Source organism: Crotalus tigris, unplaced genomic scaffold (assembly GCF_016545835.1).
Source record: "Crotalus tigris isolate CLP2741 ecotype Arizona unplaced genomic scaffold, ASM1654583v1 scf7180000017977.1317863, whole genome shotgun sequence".
Lineage (NCBI taxonomy): Eukaryota > Metazoa > Chordata > Lepidosauria > Squamata > Viperidae > Crotalus > Crotalus tigris.
The window spans coordinates 440387-465092 of record NW_024096755.1 but is presented as its reverse complement, the minus strand read 5'-3'; the positions used below and the strand labels follow the sequence as shown (position 1 = coordinate 465092).

The following is a 24706-nucleotide window of genomic DNA, read 5'->3' as shown; positions in this document are numbered from 1 at the left end:
CATCTGCATATCTTAGGTTGTTGATATTTCTCCCGGCAATCTTAATTCCAACTTTTGATTCATCTAGCCCTGCCTTTCTCATGATGTGCTCTGCATATAAGTTAAATAGGCAGGGCGACAGTATACCGCCTTGCTGGACTCCTTTTCCAATTTTGAACCAATCAGTGGTTCCGTGTTCGGTTCCCACTGTTGCTTCTTGACCCGCATATAGGTTTCTCAAAAGACAAATGAGATGGTCTGGTACTCCCATCTCTTTAAGAACTTGCCATCTCTTTAAGAACTTTAGCTTAGTAAGTCTTAATAAATTGTTAGATACTTTTACCTGCGATTGAATGAAACTAAACTGGGTCTATTTCTCCTTGAATCCTTGGAATTCTTAGACACATATTAGTACAAAACCCTGGTTTATATCAAATGCTTATTGTCATTTAATGCTAGAACCCTTTCTAGTTTCCGTGTTACTGTCAAATTTAAGACATGCTATATTTCATGGTTGTTTGTGTATAATATATCTGCTGATTTCTCAGTGTTTGATCCTTTCTGTTCATTCCAGGCTCTCCTCAGGTTCATACGGTGGCTCTGGGGAGCTCTGTGCAGTCCAGTTCAGTGGTTGCTCTTTTGGCATCAGACTGTTCCAGTTACACCACCACATTCACCCTTTCTTCTTCCCCTGGAAAACAGCAGTCTCTCTAGTGACTGGGGTGAAGAAGATGAGGGTGATGAAGAGAGCTTTGGTGAGGCTGTACTTGATCTCTCTGAGATAAATGAACGACATAATCACACTTGCCCTGTGGAGCTACAGTCCTTAGATAAGTAAGTCCCTTTTCTACCTATCTCAAAATGTGGCAGAAGTAGAAAATGAACATGAACAAGTGGCCTGCATCAGATATTAAAAATAGTGTTAGATGAATCCTAGTGCTTAAGGTCAGTGAAGTGCTTGCCTAATTTGAGAAACAAATAAGCTCAACTCAAAAATTCATTGGAAAAATTCCCTTCTGATACTGGAATTGATGAATTAGTAACACAAATTCCATTTACCCATCCTTTTTTAGAACTCCTTAATTCCGTAATACTTCACCTGCATGCAGTAATCTTATTTCTAATTTTAGCAATCTCTGAAACCCAAAATAGAGGATAGTGATTAGGCTTGTGAAAAGTATTTGAAGAAGCACTTTGTAAAGAGCCCTACCAATTTTGCTGCCTGGAGCATAACTGACAACCAAGGAAGAGCTTCAAATTGATTGTTCCCTGTCTTTGAGAGAGAAACTGCCTCACTATTCCATGCAGCAGTGTCCTCCAATGCTTTTTACAGTTGTAAAAATTTTCTAGAACACCATCCCAAGCCTGAAGCCAACCTAGACATTAGTAAACTTATCCAATTCTATTTTTCATATGAGAATGTATTTCTCTTGATATTTTCTCTAATTAGTAGGAAATGTTTTTTTTAGCTTATGAAATACTGTTGTCAATTATTAAGCATTAAAAGAATTACTTGGTTAAAAGTACTCATCCAGCTTTTAAACAAAATTTCATCTTTGTTTAATTGCTAAGGATAGCCAACTGTCCTATCAAAAAAATAATTATCTCCTGATCATTCAAATTATTTCTGGCTAGGAATTCACCTTTTGGAGGCAAATGATTAATATTCTTTGCTTTTTTCTTGAAGGCAGAACAGATCTGTTAATACACCTAGAGCTGTATGATGAAAAGGAGAAGAGAAAGCAAATATAGCCTACTTGTTCAAACATGTTGTGCATCATTTATTATATGTGTTGATCTGAATTCCCCACCCATTCTCCAACATATCTTTGTCAGATTTCTGCTAAGCCTGGTAGTAAAACCTATTTACTTTTTTTCCAGACATCCTGGTTCTCCCCTGCTTACCATATGCCCATGTGCAGGAAGCACCTCCACACCACGGCATCCCTCACCCCAACAGACTGGTTGCAGGAAAAACAGGTGAGCTGTTACTGAAGTAATGACTATAAGGAAATATTTGTATATATATATATATATATATATATATATATATATATATATATATATATATATATATATATATATATATATATATATATATATATATATATAAAAATCTGGTTTGCTTTGATTTAGAGAATTGTGCAAATGTAATATTCAGTAAAGTCCTATTACTTAAACCAAAGTTTACTGTGTGTAAAACCAGCCAGTAACTAAATTTCTGGAGATTTTTGCAGAATTGCCTGCAAACTGAAGATACAAAACAATATTCAGAATACTTGATGACTTACTCAGGGAGCAACTATAGCACTGGGCTAATACTTCTGTTGCATGTTTTCACCTCTTCGGTAAAAAATAAAAGTGTGGCATTTTGAAGTTTGAGACTTTCCCAAGGCTCTTACTGTGGAGAGGCCAAGTTTCTTTCTTGCCAAGTTGTGAGGTTTCCATACTTTTTTCCTTTTTAACTTTTTTTTATCATTCACAGGTCTTTTACTCCCCAGGGAAGTCCCAACTTTAGTTGCATTAGTCTGAAGTCCCCATGCAGCAGCCCCATTTCATCAAACATATTACCTGCGAATAGCTTGCAGCACACACCAGCATATGAGGATACAGAAGATGAATGGGAATCGGTTTTACCTCAATGCTCAAATAAGTGCTCCACTTTTGAGCCAAAAAATTTGTTAAACTTATTTGAGGATTCTCTGGCATCTCAGCAAAAATGTCAGAGCTGATGGAGGAACTATATTTATTTGCTGGTTTGCTTAGGCCCTTTTTTGGAACAAGAAGAGGTTCTTGCCATTAACGTTATGCTAGAGGTCAATATGCTCAGAGTTTTGACCGAGATCAGACTAGCAAAGGAAAAGCAAGTTTGTATGGATGCTTTGCTTTGTGTACATTTTACCTATTTAAGCCATATATAAGGCTGCTTTTGAGATGATTTAAGAATAGTATTTTGCTGGCAATCAGTAGAAAGCAGATCATACTCTGTCATCATTTAAGGGAAAAGGCATCCTACTTTTATACAAATTTGATGCTTGAATACATTCTGTACGCATTTCTTTTTAAAGTTTTGTCCTCTTCTGTTTGTGTCCCAAAGATTTGTTGTCATTTGTGGAATTGGACTTTAAGTATCAGAACTGAATAATCTTTCATAATGAGATTTTACAAAGGTGGCAGCTGTAAGTCATGACAATAAAAACATTCAGAATTTCCAATTGGTCTGTTTCCTTTTTTAAAACATGGATGGAGTCACTGAAGCAGTAGGTGTGAACTTAAATGGACTCCAGAAGATGGTAGAGGACAGGAAGACCTGGAGGAACGTCCATGGGGTCGCGATGGGTCAAACACGACTTCGCAATTAACAACAACATAAAGTAAAACTCCATTAAGGAAAAAAAAGACTTAAAGGAGATGTTATTTAAAGCGAAGTCTAATAGACGATGAGGGAAAATATTTGAGTTTTTGTTTAATGGAGGGAAATCTTGAAAATATAGACCTTCAGAGAAGTGACTGCAAACTCTGCACATTATTAGCTGCCCATATTTACTGTCTCTTGGTTTCAGTATTTTCCAATCAGATTATATGAGATGCCTATTCTTACTGGTTAGAGAAAAAGGTGACTGGTGATTAATAAAAAAATGTGCTTTTCTGAAAGCCTGTTCATTCTACTTTAATGAGCTTCAATTAGGATATATTTAGAATGCAAATATTTTCTTATTCTAGAATATCCAACTGGGAGCCTGATGAATGTATGCATCATTCAGTAGCAAAAAAGTCTGTACAGTATCAGCATGAAATTTGCCACCACAGTTAAGCAATTCCTGTCCTGCTTCTGTGGCATCTGTTCTGGCTCACAGAATGGCACTGCTTTGATTTTATGTATGCAGTACATCACAATCAAAGCAGTCGGCTGATTTTTCTGGCTGTAGTAGGAAAAATAGCTGGCAACCAAGGCACTACAGGAAGGAGTGGGGAGGGATAATCTGGTTGCAGGTAGTGTTTCTGTAGGCTGACTATATTGTATTATATTGTAATCCATACTGAAGTTAAAAAGTCACTGCAGAAGCTGACTTTTTTCTTTGCTTCCTTTCCCTTCAATAGGCAATACATGTGAACTTCCAGATTGCTCTGCTACTTAACCAACAAAGAGGCAAAAAGTACACTAATGCTATCATTCTGTTATTAGATTATTTCAGCTTCACAATAACCTGGTAAAAATGATAAAGTCAAAGTATTGCTAGCTGAACAGTCTAGTCCAGTCCTGTTGTATAATTCTGACAAACTATCGGCACAGTGCTGCTATATCTTGCTTTTTAGGGAGACAACAGAATGGCAGCAGGCAATGTTGACTAGAAAAGAAGGAAGAGGACATGCCCCAAAAGCTTGAAATAGGCAATAAGCTTCTTGTAGTTTCCATCAGTATTGACAACCTGATTTAATCTCTAAAACAATAGGTGACAAATAGATTTGTGGCACCTATTGGGAAATGAATGTGTGCTAAAACCATTCCATTTGTCAAAATACTTAACATAGTTTTCCAATGCTAATCTTAAATTTCAGTAGCAAGAGTTCCGGGATACAAGATAAGGTGAGAATAATGAAATTTAAGGCAAAAATACCTTAAATATCAGTCGCAACTCTCAACCAACATATTCTGGAACTGATTTTGTCTAATTGTGTTAAGTTAATCTATTTACTTGATGAAGAGGTCTTAGAAATTCCAAAACTAACATCTTATTTTCTAAAATTTAAGTTGCTCTAATAAAAATCTTTCTACATTTTTTTTTCTTTTAGCCAATATAAATGCTTCATAGCTGATTTAAATCTTATTCGCTCTAGCCTAGATTGTAAGAGGAATGAGGTGTTAAATTTTTGTCCAGGCATTGAATTCCAGAGTCTGAAATTCAACTCAAATATTTGTAGATATTTTAAAAACCTAAAGTACAATTTTTAAAGCATCAAGCGAATACAGGGTACAAAGTCCTACTCCCTTTCAGCCAAATATGATGAAACTGTTAGAATGTAGTGATTTAACTGAAAAATAAATTTTCAATAAGCAGGCTATTAGCACTGAACTGATCTATGTCTCACTAAACATTTTTTGTAGTTAAGTTTTTATAAAACATGCAGTTGTTTTATAAAAATATAGAGAAAGCTTGTGGTAATTGAATCTTCAACCATACTTATTATTTCCAAAAGAAATGTGGTCCCTCACTTGTGAAAGATTCCAATTAGTTCCAGTCAGCACAATAATTTTAGCTGAACCACAATTCAAAATCATACCCTTAGCAGCAATTCATTCAAATGTAGAGAGACAGTAAAAGCTGTCAATGTGAAAGTATTTAAGACTCCATTTCCACTGCTTCAGAATGAAATCTGATGGTTACTCTAACAGACATGAAGGAGGCATCTGGCATTGAGGACAGCATAGCCATCATAAGCTGGAAAATTTCAAGAGATTTAGAGTAGCAGTTCATTTCTTATCTAAGCCCCATTTTAAACATTCTTTATCAAAAGCCCAAATCTGCCTAAGTTTTTTTTTTCAGCCTTTTTTAAAAGATTCTGGATCTTAAGTATTTAAAATTCCCATCTCTCCCTCCCTCCCATATGAAGTGCATTTTTGGATGTGCCTTGCTCTTTTATTTTAAAGATATGTGAAGCTTCAGCTTCAGAAGCTGTGAACATCAGCAATGTCCATCTACCCTGAGATAACAAGAGACAAGACTTGATTAGCAGCAGATTAAATCCTCTTCCAAAATAGCTGCATGACACAAAATTCACATTCTAACATGGAAGCTTTAGGTCAATACTTCCCTTTTCATAACGTTAAGATCTACTTGCAACCTAAAACACAGAAATTGTTTAACCTTCACTCTATTTCTTCAAAAACTTGTTTGACTCACTTTTCAGCTTGTTAAGTTACATCAGACTCTTTCGTGTTTTATCCTGGTTACCTTCTCTAAAGAAGATACATCCAAAGTAACACATTGTATAGACTAATATAAGTTTTTTCCCAATTCTTTTAAAAATCAAAATTAGTCTCTACATCTAAATCTACATGATTGTTTTTCAGTCTGGCTAGTTTTAACAAGGTAGATTTACAGATGCAGGAGGACAATTTTGATCTTTAAAGGAATCAGAAATGATTTATTTTAGTTGATATGTTAGTCACAGTATCATCCTCTACCCTTTCCAAATTTCTTTCCTTGGAGAAAGGGCTTCCCACTGCCACTTATATTCTTAGAAAGATACAAGTAGATTTTTTTTTCTTATTTGACCCTAAATTAAACTAAAATCCAAATAGGTTGGCTTACTATACACTGAAAACTAGTTTTCAGTAAAGGTCACAATATGCTTTAACCATTTTCTTAAATGTTTTGTGCCTCACTCACTAAAACAATATGAAGTAACTTGTGCTGCATAGAAAATATAGAATTCCCCCATTCCAAGGAGAACCCCTAAACATAGCTTTTTAAAAGCCAAATTACAGTGATTTACATAAATGCAAAATATAAAGCGCTACCAAATATTGAATAGGTTGCTTGATTTAGATGTATTTTGAGGCTAAACAAAAAAAACCCTGATTTTAAGATTTGTCATAAAACAAACAAATTCCACTTGAAAATCCATTTTACATTGAAAGTAGCATTATGCACAATTATTTTGAGTGTTCAGATGTGGAAGATCACCAGGGCCTACAAGATCTCACATACCTCACCCCTATTTAGACATGCATCAGGACCTAATATTGTTCAGCAGGCTAAGGACTATGCGCCAAATTTAGGTATCTAAAAGAAATGCTAGTTCTCCCGGTTCCTAATTTTAAGCCAAGAGAAGGACTTCAAAGGGATTGTAAAATGTTTGCTAAAATGCTGTTTTGATCCTCAACCAGCCACTTCTGATTACGTTCTCAAAAAGTACCCCCTCCCCAAAAAATTCTGACCATGGACCAGTAGTTAAAAACTTAGTTCTTCAGAGGAAGAATTGATCTCAGGATTCTATTTGAATCAAAACAAATCAAATTAGAAAGCAAAATCTTCAGAATGCATCAATTCAAGAAGCCAGTGAAAGAAATGAACCAAAATCTAGAAGCTATAGTTAATGGACCAGTCAGGACAATAACAAAGGGGAAAAGATAATAGCACTTGCCTATTATTGATTACTGCAATTGCAGCAGCCATATCAATGGAGTAGAAAGTTCTTCCAAATTCATACAAAACTATAAAGCTCTGAAAAGCATTGGTCTGGTCAGGGTAAAATTGGAATGTGGTAGCAGAAAAAGAATTCCAATCTAACCATAAATATTGTACACTGCCAAGAGATAGGAAACTGAGGTATGCTGCAAAAGAGTCATGGCCCTAAAGTTGATGACAGTACCCAAAAATTGAAGTCAGGACTCCTCAATTTCAACTTAAATCCAGTTTGAAGGCTCCTGATTATCCTTCTGACAGGTAAAGAAAAACTAAACTATGCAGCAGAGCTTAATATTCTGGTGTCTGACAAGCCCTTTTAAAAATCAGAAAGTATTGCATGGTGTCTGAAAGACCTGGATAAAAAGTATTAAGAAACTGCCTCTAAAAAGCAGAGAAGTTGCACTCAGCTCCAACATCTTCTACTAAGAATGTCTCTCTTTTCCCACTGCCCATGTCATCTTCAATGCAAATGGAGAAAAAAAAGAGAACCAACTAATAGGGTTCTTCCTGCTATCATCAAAGCTACCTCAAGAACAGCTCTGATGATAAAGTCCTACAGCAAACAAAAGTAAGAGTTGGGGATGGGGTGGAAATCTTCACTAATACAGTTGATCATTTCTCCAATTATATCTTATTAGAGATCAAGATTGTTTTTAACCAAATTATGTTTGCCTGTTGTAAACTGGAAGAATAGTTGCACAAACTGATCTAAGAACCTCAAGTGGTGGAAACTTGTTACTTTAGATTCAGAAGTATACAAATCCTAGACAAGTTGATCCATGAATAATCAACCAATAGGAAACTACTATATTAAACCCACAGGAAAAAAAAATGCAGCCTCTTTTAAATAAATCACATCCAGAAGATGTCCTTTCTTATGTACTTCAGCCCTTGTAGAAGATCTTGGACAATGAGAACCGTGGCTCACGCCTTATAAATCACCCAATTCTCAGTCAGCAGATTTTCTGTGGAAGGGGTGAATCCAAACATGATGTGGTCATTCCTTTATACAGGCATAGTTGGCAATCCAATGAAGATCAGCCACCACTCCCCAATGAAGATAGAGTATACTGACCACCACCAGCACGTGCATAATCTGATGGCTGTTGAACCAATAGTCAAAACAGCCTGGCTTCCAGCGCTCAGGCACTCGCGAGATGTTAATGACGCCCCCAAGAAAGGCCAGACCGTCCATAATGAGGTATGAACGCAGAGACGTGGGATGGCCGGTGCCTAATCCCACCCACCGCAAATAGAAGAAGAAGAAGCGGAACAGAGCCTGCCAGGCAAAGGCTCGTAAGCGCCGGACACTGGAGCGAGCAGTCACTGCACAAAAGATACCGTAGCTTGACAAGCCTGTGTAGGCCAGCAGGGCAATAGAACGAAGAAGTGGGCAGCAGGCCAGCGTGCAGTAGATGATTGGAAGAGCACCTGTGTGGAAAAAGACAGTCAGTCCACCAAGAAATTAAGGATAAAAACAGTGGCAATCAGCTTACATGGTCAGTCACTACAGGTAGTCTCCAACTACAATGGAGCCTCACTGCAGCATAAATCAAGGCATTGTGTGATCAGACTCAATTTTACAATCTTTTTTATAATGTTCATAAAAGGAGTCAATGCAGATGTTAAACGAATCACCTGGTTGTTAAGTGAACCACTTGGTCATTAAGCAAATCCAGCATATCCAGTGGGCATTTTTTGCTGGGAAATGGCAAAAAAATTGCAAATTGTGATCACATGACTGCGGGACATTGCAACCAGTCACAAATGCTTGGTTGCAAGTGCCTGAAATGAGATCATTTGACCTCAGAAGGATGGGTGCAGTAGTCATAACTTTGAGAATGGGTCATACCTTTTTTTGAAGTCTATTGTAAACAGTTGTTAAATAAGGACCTCATGTAGCACTCTTGAAATATTTCAGCTTCCTTCAGTTTCTCAGAACAAACAGTCTTGTATTTACAACAATAGAAAGCCCCCTTTTCCCCAAATAGTGTTTACAATGCAAGGATCATTCACTGCTCAATTCCACATCCTTTTTACCTCCACTTCATTCTTGAGCTTTTACCCAAGATGGCTTCTGCCATCACACAAAAGATTGGCTCTTCAGTACCCAAAGCCAATATACATTGACTCATTTACCCTCTACGCAACCTGCTCTCAGCTCAAATACCACTTTCAGCCCTCCGCATTGCGATCATGTCCCTTTTTTGTTCCTCCAATCCAGTAAGTCATCCATGGATAACAAGGGAGTGCTTTAACTCACCCAGAGTGTTGACCATGCATACCCCACACATATCAAGGGTGAGCAAGGTATGGTAAACAGCAGGGCCTCCCTCATGATTCATGAAGAGATGGTAAAGCACACTGCCCAGCTGTGGAAAAATGCAAGCCAAATAGTGCACAACTCCTAGCCATGATTCTGAAAGTCGAGCCCATGGAATGGTCAGCGGCAGCACGAAGAGAAACCCCAGCAGAGGGATACCTGAAAGAAGAGGAAAAAAAGAACTGAGAGGATGACTACTCAGAATCCAATTAAGGATAGTACCAAAGATCCCTCCCTTTTTTCCAACCCTGTCTGCATTTCCTGCATTTTATCCCACCCAAATATGTATTTGTCCCAAGCAGCATCCTTTGTTTATCAGTTGTCACAGAGCAACGATGAAAGAAATTTCACGGACCCAGCATTTTTGTGTAGAGACACTCAATCTATGGGTCCTCCTTTTAAGAGATACATTTGTTTTAGTACAGACTTTTCTAAGCCTTCCACAGCTTGGTGGCTTCCTAATGTGTTGGGATTGTATGCAAGCTGGGAATTCTGGGGGTTGAAATCCCAACATATTTGAAAGATACCAGGCTGGGGGAAGCTGGTTTATTGATTTCCTTTCGTTTAGTTCAGGTGAGAAAACTTTCAGCAACACTCAAAAATGTCTATGGAGACACACAGTCATCCAGGTCATGGTTGTCCCAAGAACTGAAGAAACTTTTTGGATGAGAAGTGAAACGTCTTCAAGAAAAAACGAAGTCCAGTTGCTTTTTGAAAAAGCACCTTTGGAGAACACTCAAAAATATTAGCAGATGGGAGATTGAAGAAATGGCATCCTTGTCCCAGTCGTTAGAAAATGTTTACTGTGAATGATATTGAGGATTCCTCAGAAGAAAGCACAAACCCAAAGAGAAGTTTAGAATTAAAAACTACAGTACTTGCAGATCTCTTAAGTTTGTGATCTGTTTAATCTATGCTATTAGGTTCTCTGAGCGTTATATCTCTTTGTATGAAGTTTTACATGATTTCCATACCTCCTTTTTGGGGGGAGGGGAGACTATAAAGGTAGTCCTTTGCTTATGACCACAACTGAGCCCAGCATTTCTGCTGCTAGCCAAGACAGTTGTTAAATGAATTCTTGCCCATTTTACAACCTTTCTTGCCAGAGTTGTTAAATGAATCACTACAGTTGTTAAGTTAGAAATATGGTTGTAAACTGAATCTGGTTCCCCAGTGTCTTTGCCTGTCAGAAAATCAAAAAAGGTGAACACGTGACCCCAGGTTACTGCAACCGTCATAAATACATGCCAGTTGCCAAGCGTCCGAACTTTGATCAGGTGACCACAGGGATGCTGCAAAGGTTGTACATGAAAATAAGTTACCTTTTTTTCAGTGCCACTGTAACTTTGAATGGTCACTCAACAAATGGTTGTAAGTCGAGGACTTACTCTGTGCATTAGCTATCCAGCTATCCAGGTTCTGGCATTTAGTGGTTGCAGGGAAGGATCTCAAAAAGTGCTATCAGAATGGCATATGCAGTCTACTATCCCTTAAGCCAGTGGTTCTCAACCTGTGGGTCGGGACCCCATTTGGGGTCGAACGACCATTTAATGGGGGTCGCCAAACAACGCAGTCTGCCATTTTTTCCCCCTTTTCCTTAGCTGTGCTACTCCCTTTTATTCTATTGGCTTTTGAAAACCAATAGAATAGACTCTCTTGAATAGAGACTAATTCTATTGGCTTTCAAAAGCCAATAGGAATTGTCCAGGCTGTCTCTGCTCTGCTGAGCCTGCCAAAAGTCCCATTCTGCAAACAGTGCTGCACCAGTTGAGTAGTCCTCGACTTACGACCGGTTGAGTAGTCCTCGACTTACGACTGGTTGGGGGTCGCGGCATTAAAAAGGTTGAGAACCACTGCCTTAAGCTCTCAGAGCAGAGAGATAAAGACGTTGCATTACTTCATGTCCCCCTGTACAGAATTTTACAGGCCTTCCCCATTCTGAAACCATTTCCCCATATTCTTTCCTGGAATCACCGGGTGCTGGGACCTGAATAGCTCCTAAAGTTAATGCACTGCACTAACTTGCACTAAGATGCAAATGTCCACGAACTGAATTGCTGGTAGAGGCTCTGAACTCTACAGAATAGCATTTTGCTATCACAATAAAGACAGAACTCCTTATTGTGCTGTTTGCTGCCCAACGTAACTATTAAAACTCATATGGCATTCTTTTTTCCTTCAAAGAAAAAAAATCTTGCAGTTATGGGGAATCTTCACACTTGTTTGATACCAACTCATCCTTCTCAAGGATATGATATGTTGTCATCTAGCCTTGATGATTCCTAAAAAATATTCTGAGGAAAAAAATGGTATGCTCCTATTATTATAATCTGGAGTAGATTTTCTTTTCACTCCAAACCCAATGAATTTCAACCATTTCTGATTTGCACATCCTGCTGTCTGTGCTTGACCTTATCCTCCTTTTTCGTCATCTCCTGTTTCCCCAGAGGTTGCAACTTTACACAAACAGATTAGGTCTCCTTGAGCCCAATTACTGTGCTAATTGTGGCTGCCTGAAGCCAGATCTCAATTAGGAAGATGATAAATACCCCCCTTGAAGTTCATTAAGGGCCAACCATTCTACTTGTGGCAGGCCCAAGAGAAGATTCTACAAGTGACGAGTCAACAAGTAAAACTCAGGAGGCCTGCCACTAGACTAGAGAGCGGTAGTGTCACAAATTGGCTAGTAAGCAAAAAGCTTGTGGCCAAACTTATTTTGCTAACAGGATTTCTGTAGCTTTAACAACAGTGTAAAAAACAGTTCTAATTGGAGCCACTCCCTCACTTCCAAATTATTCTAATCCTTACCCAAAAAAATATGTACTTTCAGCTTTTGTCCAACATATATGAAGAGCACCGGGTGGCAGTAGTCAGGAGATTAAAAATACAAAAAAGGGTGGGAATTGATTTATTTAACTTACATGCTGCCCATCTCACCATAAGCAATTCTAGGTAGCTTATAGTCATTCAAGTAAAATGCAGTATAAAACACTTGAAAAAATAAATAGGGATCTTAAATTTAAATTTAAAATTCAGTTAAAGTAACATTGACCAGGATGGAGAGGGTGGGAGTAAAGGGAGGGAAAGAAAAATATTTAGGAAGGAAAACCTGAGTCTCTTAAAACATCCCAAAAGTGCTACTTTCATCATGAGAAAGCTCACCAAGAACTGACAACCTTGGTAGAGTAGGTTACTTTATCTTGATAATGCAAAGAGAAAGCTCCACTTTTTAAAACTGACAAAAGTTCCATTCACAAAAGGAGAGGCAAAGTTTTATTCCAAACATTCCTTTAAGTTCAACACTGTCTAAACCAGTGGTTCTCAACCTGTAGTCCGCAAACTTCTGGGGGGGCTGCACTGTCATCACAGGAGCTTGAAGAAATGTTACGATTTAACTCTTAAGTCTTGGGGATCTGTGGCCACAAAAGATATGTAAAGGGGGTCCATGGGGAAGAAAAGGTTGAGAACCATTGGTCTAAACTAACAATTCCAAACCTGGGCTCTCCTACAACTCATAATACAAAGCAGCACATCTATGACTGTGAATTGCAGGGGACCATATCTTCCAGGTTAAGGAAAATTGACATAACTTTTCCTACCTGACCTAAACATTGAAACCTAAATGTTTTATACCCAAAGCATGTACAGATAGTCCTTGACTTACAACAGTTCGTTTAGAGATCATTCAAAATTATGGCACTGAAAAAAGTGATTTATTACCATATTTCACATTGCAGCATCCCCATGGCTACGTGATCAAAATTCAGACGCTTGGCAACTGATTCATATTTATGACGGTTGCAGTGTCCCGGGGTCATGTGATCACTTTTTGCAACCTTCTGACAAGCAAAGTCAATGGGGAAGCCGCATTCACTTCACAATCACATTGTTAACTTAACAACTGCAATGATTCATTTAACAACTGTGGCAAGAAAGGTCGTAAAATTCACTTAATAAATGTCTCACTTAGCAACAGAAATTTTGGGCTCAATTGAAGTTGTAAGTCAAGGACTACCTGTATCTTCCTACCAAGCTATGGTTTCACTGTCTTCAAGAATGTTCCCACTGATAGGAAGGATTATGGACTTAGAATCTAAAACTGCATTTAAGGATCAAAAAAATGGTGATGATGATGATGATATAACCAAGCAACTGAAGCCAGTACAGTACCAGGTATTTCAATGAAGAGATACCTAGGTGTTTTTTCACCTTAGTTCTCACCGGTCCCTGGAAATTCCACCGGATGGGATGACAGCCTCAAGGACAACACGGATGGTGTGTCAGCAGATAAACTGCAACTGTACATTTTGCTGGCCGCAGAAATTTGGTATCCAAGCTCTAACTGTACAACACCAAATGCCTCCAAAATGCAGCCAAACCAATTAAACAGGCTATGCAGCAACTTAGTTCCTGAAGGAAGAACTATATACCAAGGAAAATATACCAAGTTGCTGTTATTTCTCTCACATTCCCACCCTCAGAGCACCGAGGAACCTGATTTCCAACCTCAGAGAAGAAAGGTAACAAAACCTGAATTGAAACATCCCAAAAGATGCCAGGAAACTTGAAACCAGCTGAAAATTGGTTTTAAAAATTGGGTGGGGAAATTAGTTTTAGAAATTGGGTGAGTCTGTGCAGGTAATAACAGTTGAAGTTGTACGTGAATGTCTTAACTACACCATAGATTTAGGCTGAGGAGGCAAAATTCAGTGCACTTCAGTGGGAAGGTTCTAGCTCAGTGTTTCTCAACCTTGACAATTTTAAGGCATGTGGACTTCAACTCCCAGTTTCCTGCAGGATCTCTCTCTCTCCTGAGGGACACAAGGTATAAATAAATCTAACAACCTGAAGGACTACACACAATGTTAGAGGCTAGGAAGTAATTGGCCTTCAACTCCAATCTCCAGGTTCAAGAAACAGCAGCTAACTGGAGATTTCCAATTGTATCTTATCTTTCCAGTCAGTGCCTCCCTTGACATTTCTCTTTCTTCTCTTTCTGCACACATCCTGAGTTTGCTTGCTTCCCTCAAGGTTGCACCACAGATGGAACTTTGGACTCAGAGGCATCATGGCAATATAATACTAATCAATAATAATGGTACTCCCCAAGCCATACAGTCTTGGCCAAGGGAAAATACGCTGCACCATGCTACCGTTTGAGATTCCCTGAAAGAAGGATGGTGGGGGGGGAGAGAAATTCCCCTGCTTTCCATCCACCCTCCCCCACTCTCATGAATCAATACACACTCCCTTTGCTCTTTACACCTAATCTTCTCCTGGCTACAAGACAAATCTCACTTATTACTGTGGGTTGTCATTTATATACCCAACACATGCAGCACAGAAGAGCACGCTGAGCATGCTTGCTGAGGTGAATGGGGCATGCGTAAGTCATTTAAAAAAATCCTTTAGGGGGTAAACAGAAAGCTAACCACTCTCTCATGAGCACTAGAAGAGAGAGTAAAAATTCCACCCCCTCTCCAGCAAACTTGTAAGCAAAATTAGATTTCCCAAAGGTAAAGGAAAACAGTGTGGCTATGCCACAATAAAAGTTGAATGCAGGCTGAGCAACTGAGGGTTATATGCAGGATACACAGGTCTCTGCTATGAGCTGATGATGATCTAGATTCTGATTGAAGGAGCAGCAGAAAGAAGAGACAACAGTGAAAGCAACAATAAATGAGTTGTGTGTGAATGTAAATGCACATGTACATATACAGTACAGTATACATTATATACATATGCAAAAGGCATTATAAAACACCACCACTTTTGTGCTTTGCAAGAGTTCGTATTGGCTTCTCCTTGCCACCTACACAGTCAGCTGCTAAAGTGTAAACCACTTAGATCAGAAACTACTATTTTAACATATCTGGGATAGGATTTGTCTTCCTTCCCACGGGACCTGTGACACTGGGACCTCTGGCTGGAAAGAAGCAGGAGGGAGGGAGAGAGGAAGGAAGAGAGAAAAGAGCTGAGCCTATATAAGATCACCATTAACTATTTGGAAAGAGATAGGAAGATAAATAGCAGGTGGATAATTGTTTCATATGTGGGGAGTATTTCAAAATGAGCTCAGGAAAAGAGTGCGGGGCTTAGTGTTAAGCCTTCCATGTGGCAGGACAAAGTTAAGAGTAATTATGGTTCCAAAGTCACAAAAGAATTGAGAATAATTGTCATAATTTGGGATTCTCAAAGATTTAGAGTCTTAACAATGTAAACTGATGAGCTGTTTCTGCAAGCTGCAAAAAAAAAGGGTGTGTGTGTGATGAAAAAGGATCTCCTGTCCTCAGTTTAATTATTTTTTAAAAGGATATTGCACAAAATCTATACTAAATAAATCTATCAATGGTTTTTAGTTAAGCCCAGACTGGTGTCCTCCAAAACCAGAATTCTCTTAATTTATAAGGGAATTGCAATGAAACAGATGTAGAGCACCATAAACAGCTTATTACAAACCAAGGTCTTTACACTTGGCTTCAAACAAGGATGGAAGTCCTCTCCCTCCACTCTCCTTTTTCAAGCTGCTCTTGCCAACTCCTTGAAGATCCACTGTCTCAGACAAATTGCAGAATTTTGGCTAGATGGAGTAAGACAATTCAGAGTCTGTTTTTTGCAATCTCCTATTTCTGATGGCCAGTGGGTAACGTTTCCCAAGAAGGCCTTCTCTGGGACAGCACCACAATTATGAAACTCCATTTATAAGCATATTTGCCTGGCACAATCGCCTTTCAGATACCAGGCGCAGTTTATCCTGTTCTCTTCAGCCTTAAACAGCAATTAATATTGATCTTCTTCTTCTTCTTCTTTTAGCTACTGTTGACCCATTTACTGTATTTGTTCTTGGAATGTATTATTTAATTTTCCAGGCTCAGTGAATCCATCTTATTCAATCGGGATGTTTTTCAAATGTTTGTGAGCCATCAAAAGGCAGATTTAAAATTTCTAAATAATAATGCATTCAGATTTTACCACTCCTACCCCCATAAAGTCCTGGCTGAATCCCAAGCCATCTATTTCAGTTCTCTATCTGTGAAAGGAGAGCTCACTGAAAAACTGACATGACAGGTTAGTATGATAGAACAGGAATGGGGAACTATGGCCCTTTTATGACCTGTGGACTTCAACTCCTAGAATTCTTGAGCCAGCATCACTGGCTCAGGAATTCTGGGAGATGAAGTCCACAAATCATAAAGAAGGTGAAGGGATTTTATTGTGCTTATGATTTTAGTATGTTTAAGTTTGACATTAGCATTTATTTTATATATAGTAATCATTTTATATTGATACTTATAGTGTTATCATGTAATCATTGTTTTGTTATTTTGTAATCATTATTTTGTTATTTTGTAATCATTATTTTGTAGTTAATTGCTTGATCAGATACTTTATATATATATTGGAAAAGTAAAGGCTTCATGCTTTAGGTACAGGTGATTGCTTATATGAAAACAGCATAGTAAGGGGAGGGGGGAAAGGAGTTACGGATGGAGCCTGAGTTGCTGTGTATGAGTCATCATCTAAGAATTGTTTTTTTGTGCCATCTTATGCCTGGCACCAAGACCTGATCTTTTTGTTCTGAAAAGGTATAAAAGGTGGAAGACATCTTTTCTGGTTGTTGCCTTTATCTCTCTACCAGCCACGAAGAGAGATGGGGTCACCCAACTCTATTTTGATCAAAATAAAAGTTGTTTGCTTGTTGAAACCTCGGCTCAGGAGTTTCTTTGGCTCTTTTAAATTCCTGAGTAATGCTGGGGCAATTGTGAGGCTAAGTGGAAAACCTTGCAAGGGCATAGTTTTCCACCTCTGCGATAGAAGAATGTTTACTTCATTAGACCTTGCGCTCACCTGGCTCTATAGAAACTTTATATCAATTTTCCCAAACCTGGATGTCCCCCAGATATGTGCATTTCAATTCCCAGAATTCTTAGCAATGCTATGCTGCCTGTGGAATTCTGGGATGTAACCTACTCATCCAAACGGAGCCCAGGATAAGCAATGCTACTCTATTTTGATCAGAGATTTTGCTGTTCCAACCAAAGCAGCAAAGGATTGATTCTGAGTATTTTAACCTGCAAAATACAAAATGCTCTGACACTTTGGGTTCTGGGTTTTCTGGAGAAGTTAGCTGTTCAGGTGGTTACTAAGTATATTATGTCACTAACTTCAAAATATACAAGTCACATCATCTGGCACACAAACATACTGTACACCCTAGCCCATATCTGTGCCACAGTCCTTTGTTTTACAGATCTTACAAGTTAAAGCTTTTAGCAAAACAAAAGAGTCAAGACCAGTAGTATCTATGACTCTTTGCTGAAGAGTCTGCAGCATATAACACCTCCAATGGCTATCATACAGTATGGAGCCTATGGAAATTAGAATGACTTCTAGACAAAAGTAAAGAAATACGGAAAGTGCTGCCTCTTTGCTGTATCTGGTCAATGGGATTTTGCAGCGCAAATATGGTAATCATATCCTGCTCTTATCCTTCAGTATTGGATAAAGATTATGAAATACTTAAACAAGGTTTCCTCTCCAATTCAGAAGCAGGCCCTTCTATATTTATAAACCATAATTCCTTCTCACCTCCCAGCAGGACTCCTCAATTCTATAAGAGATGAAAGCTAAGCTAGACTGAACTGGAAAGAAAGCTCTCCATGAACAGATTAAACTTCTATATATTGAGCTGCACAACAAGCCAATTAGATGACTTGATAGCTGGAACAAGCAAGGTCCAGAGGTCATCTAGTCCAATCTGTTCCTTGGGGTAGGAACTATAGTGCAGCAAAGGAAAGGGGAAAAAAACAAATCAAAATAAACCACAATGTCTAAGAATAGCATGGGTTATTCTAACTGCCAGTACCATTATAAAGCATCAAAGAGAATCTACTCCTGCTCATTATATGATATTCTTTAACCAGAAATTACATTATGCAGGGCACAGTGCTGGTCAAAATCAAGCAAAAGTCCCCCACAAGCAATGGCTAATAGTTAGAACTAATAAAATCCCCACATGTAAAGGCAGCATAGCTTAGAGAATTGCCTAAGGACAAATAACAGATGAGTAACGTTTACATGTTCTACCTCTAAGCTTCTCAGAAGTTTTGGGTTAGTCATCACTACAAAAAGAATGCTAGATCAGATCAATGCTTAGCTTAAGTCATGTTTTTACTCCACCCTTGATTCTTCGTTTTGCATTCTTGGGCCACAGCCCTAAGAAGTGCACTGACAAACCAACCCCAGGCATGTGGTACAGGCCGCTCCCTGGAGAATTCCACCCTTGTAACGCTAAAATAATCAATAGCATCGTAAGTCAATTTTCCTGGGAAGTGAGTATAGGCAAGCACGCAAACACATGCACCTAGTTCCACTTAACTCAACAGCTTTCGTGGCTCAGGGATCTATCTGAACCTTAGCTTTTTGCTGGAAGAATTAGATTTGCAAAAGAAGTTACAGCAATTAACTTGCTGTTACTGAATTTCTACCTTAGCATTGCCATTGCTTCCCCCCCTGTACACACACACACACACACACACAGTTTCTTTAGGATCATCTTCCCTAACTTGAGACCCTCCAGCTGTGAGGGACTATAACTCCCAGAACTCTCAGCCTCCTTTTGGCCATGCTGGCTGAAATTCCGAAATTTAGGCCATCTCCAACAAATCCGGAGATGCAAACTGTTTCTGAGGGATGGAATAATCTGGATGAAAAGACTGCATGCCCACTATTATCCAGCATGCCTGAGAGCTCCCCGTTCCCAGAATCCTTTGCAATATGCACAGATTCCTTAGCAGGCAGGCTGGCGTTGCCTTGACAAAGAAAACAATGTAGAAGGAAGTGTTTCCATTTAGGAACTTGGACGCTAATAATGCACTAAGCCAGGGCAATTTTTTTTCTTATTATAGGGAAGAAAACTAAATGTCTATCTTCTCTGTAAGACGGTGATTCATTAAACAACGTGCAGCAACACACCCATCCTCAGGGATATCTCCACAGTGTTTCTCAATCTCAATTCTGAGAGTTGAAGTCCACCCCTCTTAAAGCAGCTAAGCACTGCCTAGGGTGTTTTCTGAGAACTTTGGAAGTTGCTACATATATTGTTCAAAGTCATCTAGCCAGCAAATGCTTACTGCTGTGTTCCTACCATGCCGTTCAACATGCTTAGGCAACTACAACTGCTCCTCTGTTCTCTTGTTCTTCCCTGCCCTCATTTGACATCAGCAGACTGAGAACAATACCTTTTCTCATTATGATGCTCTTGCTGACTGGCCCAGGAACATCAAGGAAAAGCTTATTATTCAAGGACACTATTAGAGCACTTGATATGCCATTTTTCCAAAAGAGTGCAGGCTAACCAGATTCCTACATTCTGGTTCGTTGAACATTTCTGATGACCAAGATGCACCTGAAAAATGCACTGTGGGATTGGTGGAGAAGATAACATGGACTCTATTGAAATGGGTCCATTTCAGGGAGGATTCAGCTTCAACCCACGGATTCTTTCAATATACACCATTTAGGTTTTAGATATGATAGGAGGAGAACTGGTTAGTCTGTGGTGGCCATAAAATCAGGAGTTTGGTAGGATCTTTTCCAAACAATGCATTTTTAAACGTGTTGCAATTCACAAGAGCTGATACTTCTTAGTATATTTTGTCAGGTGGAAAAAAGTCCTATCACACCCCTGATTTCTTTGACATAAGTAGACTGAAAGCTTTTGCAACCCCAATCTTGTAAAATACCTAAGAGGAATTGTGGTGGCCCCAGAAGTCAAACATCTCTTAATCCATGAAAAATAACTCTCAATACATCAATTAATTCAACAAAATAATGAACCCATACTATCCTTTCAAAGATGGAGAACCTCTAAGCCAACGTTTCCCAAAGTGGCATTCTCCAAATCAGTGTTTCTCAACCTCAGCTGTGTGGACTTGAAATCGCAGAACTGATATCCACCTACCTTAAAACTGCTGAGGTTGAGAAATACTTTTTTGCTCCCAGTGATCTGGTAGGGTGAGGAGGACAAAGGAGCTGTAGTCTCCATGTTGGAAGGGAGCCAGAATGGGGAAAGCTATTCCCACAAGAAAATCATTTAAGAAAGGAAGCATTCTGCTTTCTTCTTTCCCCACAATGAGCAACAACAAGCAGCAACTTTGCACAACTTTCCTGAGCACCTTGGTTGGTTAGCCATAAGAGGTTAGGAAGAGCTGCCCTCATCGGTTGACTTACCAGAACAGCTAGTAAAAGGAAATTTGCAAGGTCCTGAGACAATTTGTTCCACACTATTATTCCAGACTAATGTATTTGCCCACAGCGGAAACACAGTTCTTCTCATTTTCTTACAGGAAATAATGAAACAACAAAAAAGGCATTAGTTTCCTACATAATCTTAGCTCACTGGCTGCTGTTTAAAGAAGACTGCAGAAGTTCAGTTCTTGAAGGCACCTGTCTTAATTTCTTTATTTTATTTTATTTTATTTTATTTCATGCTATTCGTTGATTAGATTTTTGTCTAACAAATATATCTAACTCCCTGCCTTTTCCCAAGGAATTTAGGGTAAGTTCACACACGTCCAATGTTTCTCAGTACAGATTATTGAAAATAGGTTGGGCTGAGAGAAAATGACCAATTTTAAGTGATTTGGGGAACTTTTGTCTTTGAAGAGGACTAATATCTGGTATCACAAGTCCAATATCTTAAGTACTGCCCTGTATAAATGTGATATATTGCCAGTCTATCTCTTTTACACAACGAAAATCAAAATCACATACACAGGATCCTCAAACAATTCCTAAAGATGGTGGCTGCATCCATTAGGAACATAGGTATTATTTATTTACATGCGCAAGTTAAAAGCTAGATTTTGAAATTGGATCACAACTTTTGTAGTAAGAAGGGCCAAGTATTTGAAGATAAAATGAGAATGCATTTAAAAATAGTTTACACAAATCTTTTAACACACACTGATTTTATTTTTTTACAGAATTAGCTGTAGACTTCTGCCTGCATGGTTTTCTTTCTAACATTAGAACCTTTTTAAAAATGAAAGAGTAAAACTTTGATTTTATGACATACTATTCCATTCAGTGTACTTTGGATGCAGCAAACAAAATCTGAATATATGTTGCTTCCTTAAACAATGGACAAAGTCCAGTGTTTGGTGAGCCAATCTACATAAAGTTTGTGTGAGCGGGGAGGTTACATAAATTATATTAAAAATATGTATAATTTATATAGTTATGTAGTTAAATACATTCAACAGACACGGTCTTCCCAATTGGTTCATAATACAAAGGCCTTACGATACAATATATATTTTTAGGAACAGGCAGCAGCATTTCCTTGAACTCAGCAAAAACTCCAGCACTTGATTAAGCCTTAGAATAAATTATATGTTGCAAACCATGGTTTTTCTTCAACAGTAAATTAATGCAATAGAATAACTAAAATATGAGCAAGGATATTCACATTTCAAATTATCACCACAACCAAGTATTCACAACAGTTTTCATAAACATCAGGAATCTGAGGATGAAGCTAGTTTACAAAGATGTCATAAAAATTAATGAAACATTCGCCATAACATCCTTTCAATTCTCAAAAATTGCTTTAGATACTTATGCATATTTTTCTTCCAATTGACAGCTGAAAACAGATTTCCTTAATTTGTGATTCAACGCAAATCTATGTTCAAGAGGATCCCTGCTTTTATTATCGCAACCTGGCAACAAGGGTAGGAAAGGTACCAAAACAGTGGCACAAACGATCCTGCTAGGTCTCTACTCAAATGAAGAAGCAGGAGAGTTCCAAATACCGTACAGTAGATCTGCTTCATCAGTTTGAAGTAAATGAAATAAAACCTATTTCCATTTGCATTCTTCCCCCGCCTCATATATTTTAATTGCAGTATTTTTGCTAACAACAGATTGCAAAGTAATGCAGATTATTGAATATGTGTCATGTTTTGCAAAGTCAGAATTTTTCATTGGCAGTCTTTATTTATTTATTTCCGAGCATAGCTGGACCAGGCCAAGTTTGTTTCAGTATCATCAACATGTCACAAAATTATTCACATAGCTATGTAGTAAGGGGGGGAAATGATAAGGAGTCGTCACTTTTGTGGAGTCTTTGTAAGGCTCTCAACCCTCAAAGGAACGTTTAGCCCAGTAGAGTCAGAAAAAAAATTCAGAGAAACCAGTGCTTTCTTTGCTTCCTTGAACATAGGCAAAATTCTAAACAACCCATTCCTATTCACTTTTTGATGATAAATGGGCATATGGCAACCCTCTAAATCAGTGGTTCTCAACCTTTTTAATGCCGCGACCCCCAACCGGTCGTAAGTCGAGGACTACTCAACTGGTCGTAAGTCGAGGACTACTCAACTGGTGCAGCACCGTTTGCAGAATGGGACTTTTGGCGAGCTCAGCAGGGCAGAGACAGCCTGGACAATTCCTATTGGCTTTTGAAAGCCAATAGAATTAGACTCTATTCAAGAGAGTCTATTCTATTGGCTTTCAAAAGCCAATAGAATAAAAGGGAGTAGCACAGCTAAGGAAAAGGGGAAAAAAATGGCGGACTGCATTGTTTGGCGACCCCCGTAAAATGGTCGTTCGACCCCAAATGTGGTCCAGACCCACAGGTTGAGAACCACTGCTCTAAATACAACTAAGTACAATTCCTAGCAACACTATCATTGATCAGAGTTTTGGTTTAGCAACATTTAAATGTTACAGGTGCCTTATTCAAGCTCTTTTGTGAGGGATGAAAATTACAGAATTAAGTCCAGGACAGGATGCATACTAAAATGCCACAGATCAAGGGTCAGGAAGGTAGGAGAGTTGATAATGAATCCACACAAGGATGCCAGGGATTGAACCCGAGGCCTTGAGTATACAAAGTGCAAGCTTAACCCTTCCCAGAGGTTTGCTCGCTGAATCCCATGGAATCTAAATTAAAGGCTCTCATAGCAATCTTTCTGGGAGAAGGCAGGGCACTGCTACAATTGAACAACTCAATGGCCATGCTTCCCTGCAAAACTCTGTCCCAAGTCTGGCAAACTTGTCTTCTTTGCCATCTTGTACAAGGAATCCCTCACTTGGCAGCAAGGGGGAGGGGGGGGAAATAATCCAAAATTGGAAAAGTCTAGAGAAAAACATATGTGTGTGCAAAGAAGAGTTAGGTACTTCAACTGGGGGGGGGGGGCTGGCTGGCAATGTGTGTCTGAGGATGTGGTGCCTGCAAGCTAAGCCAGCAGGCTAGTGATTCCAAAAGTATTACTACCTACTGGGCTGCCAAATACTGTATAGTGGAGTTTTGTATTTAACTGGGCTGAATTATAAATTTAGGAGGTGGGGGGGAAGGTGTGGAAACAGAAGGGGTTGGTTCCATGTCTTCTTTTACGGGTGGGAAATAACATATCCAGGCCCTGAAAGAGGGAAATCGGGATACTGGCTCTACGGGATGGCCGGCGTCCGAAAAAAATCAGTGCTGTCACTTAATTTTCTCATCCTATGAAATACTGGAGTCACCCAAGGACACGGGACCGGCTGAAGCTGCGGGACGGACGGGGAAGCCTCCCGATGCCCCACGCAATTCCTGAGTTCTTCGGGTGGGCAGAAGCGGGGATGGCGGCCAGGGCAACGGCGGGAACGGCCCTGCAGGGAGGGCAGGGAGATCGGAGGGCATCGGAGCCCGGAAGCGGAGGGGAGAGAAGGTTAGGGGAAGCAAGCATGGGGTCGGAGGAGAATCTGCCACATCTCACCGTGGGTATAGATGTTGCCCAGCTCGTTGTGCAAGTAGAAGAGGCTGCGGAGACAGCCAGACCCGGAGCTGATCGGCCGGTAGCCCGTTAGCACGAAGCGGTTGAATTGCAAATGAGGGGGGGAGCTGGCCCAGTCCAGGAGCCGGGCTCCCCCCAGGAAAGCCATGGCCGGGCTCCCCCCCCAGGGTCAGCTACTATCCGGGTTCTGCATCCTTCTAGCTCTGCTTCCTCCTGCTTCTGCCGTTGCTGATGGGGCCGCTGCAGGGGGGGGAACTCCTCCTTGGGCTTCCCCCCCCTTTCCTTTTCCCCTCCGCAGCCTGAGCTCACAATTCTGCCCCGCCCACCGACCTCATTAGCATAAGAGATGCGGGTGTCGCCCGCCGCCTTTGCCCGCGCTTCTTGCGGGCGCGTTGCCCTGCCCTTCTCCATTGCATCCTCTTATGCAA

At 39.5% G+C, this 24706-nt stretch overlaps 2 protein-coding genes across 3 annotated transcripts in view; one reads left to right on the top strand and one right to left on the bottom strand.

The window, feature by feature from the left end:
• PKMYT1 (protein kinase, membrane associated tyrosine/threonine 1) overlaps window positions 1-7646 on the top strand; it is a 17979-nt gene extending 10333 nt beyond the window's left edge. For both annotated transcript variants that reach the window (XM_039345821.1, XM_039345820.1), the window contains 3 exons: window positions 554-813; window positions 1861-1959; window positions 2465-7646. In XM_039345821.1, the coding sequence (XP_039201755.1) occupies window positions 554-813; window positions 1861-1959; window positions 2465-2711 (606 nt within the window). In that variant the 3' untranslated portion in view covers window positions 2712-7646. The remainder of the gene's footprint in view (window positions 1-553; window positions 814-1860; window positions 1960-2464) is intronic.
• Window positions 5597-24706, bottom strand: PAQR4 (progestin and adipoQ receptor family member 4). The gene is made up of 3 exons (XM_039345822.1): window positions 24261-24706; window positions 9436-9654; window positions 5597-8603 (listed from the first exon to the last, which is right to left on the bottom strand). Exons 1-3 carry the CDS (start codon window positions 24424-24426, stop codon window positions 8170-8172), a joined length of 819 nt encoding a protein of 272 aa, XP_039201756.1. The 5' UTR covers window positions 24427-24706; the 3' UTR covers window positions 5597-8169.

Bases quoted from the DNA above. Each gene is read 5' to 3' on its own strand.
- PAQR4 (XM_039345822.1), bottom strand. From the start codon at position 24,426: ATGGCTTTCCTGGGGGGAGCCCGGCTCCTGGACTGGGCCAGCTCCCCC. The intron at 9,655-24,260 runs GTGAGATGTGGC...CTCTTCTTTCAG, and splicing joins GGGCAACATCTATACCCACG to GTATCCCTCTGCTGGGGTTT. The intron at 8,604-9,435 runs GTGAGTTAAAGC...TTTTCCACACAG, and splicing joins ATGCATGGTCAACACTCTGG to GTGCTCTTCCAATCATCTAC.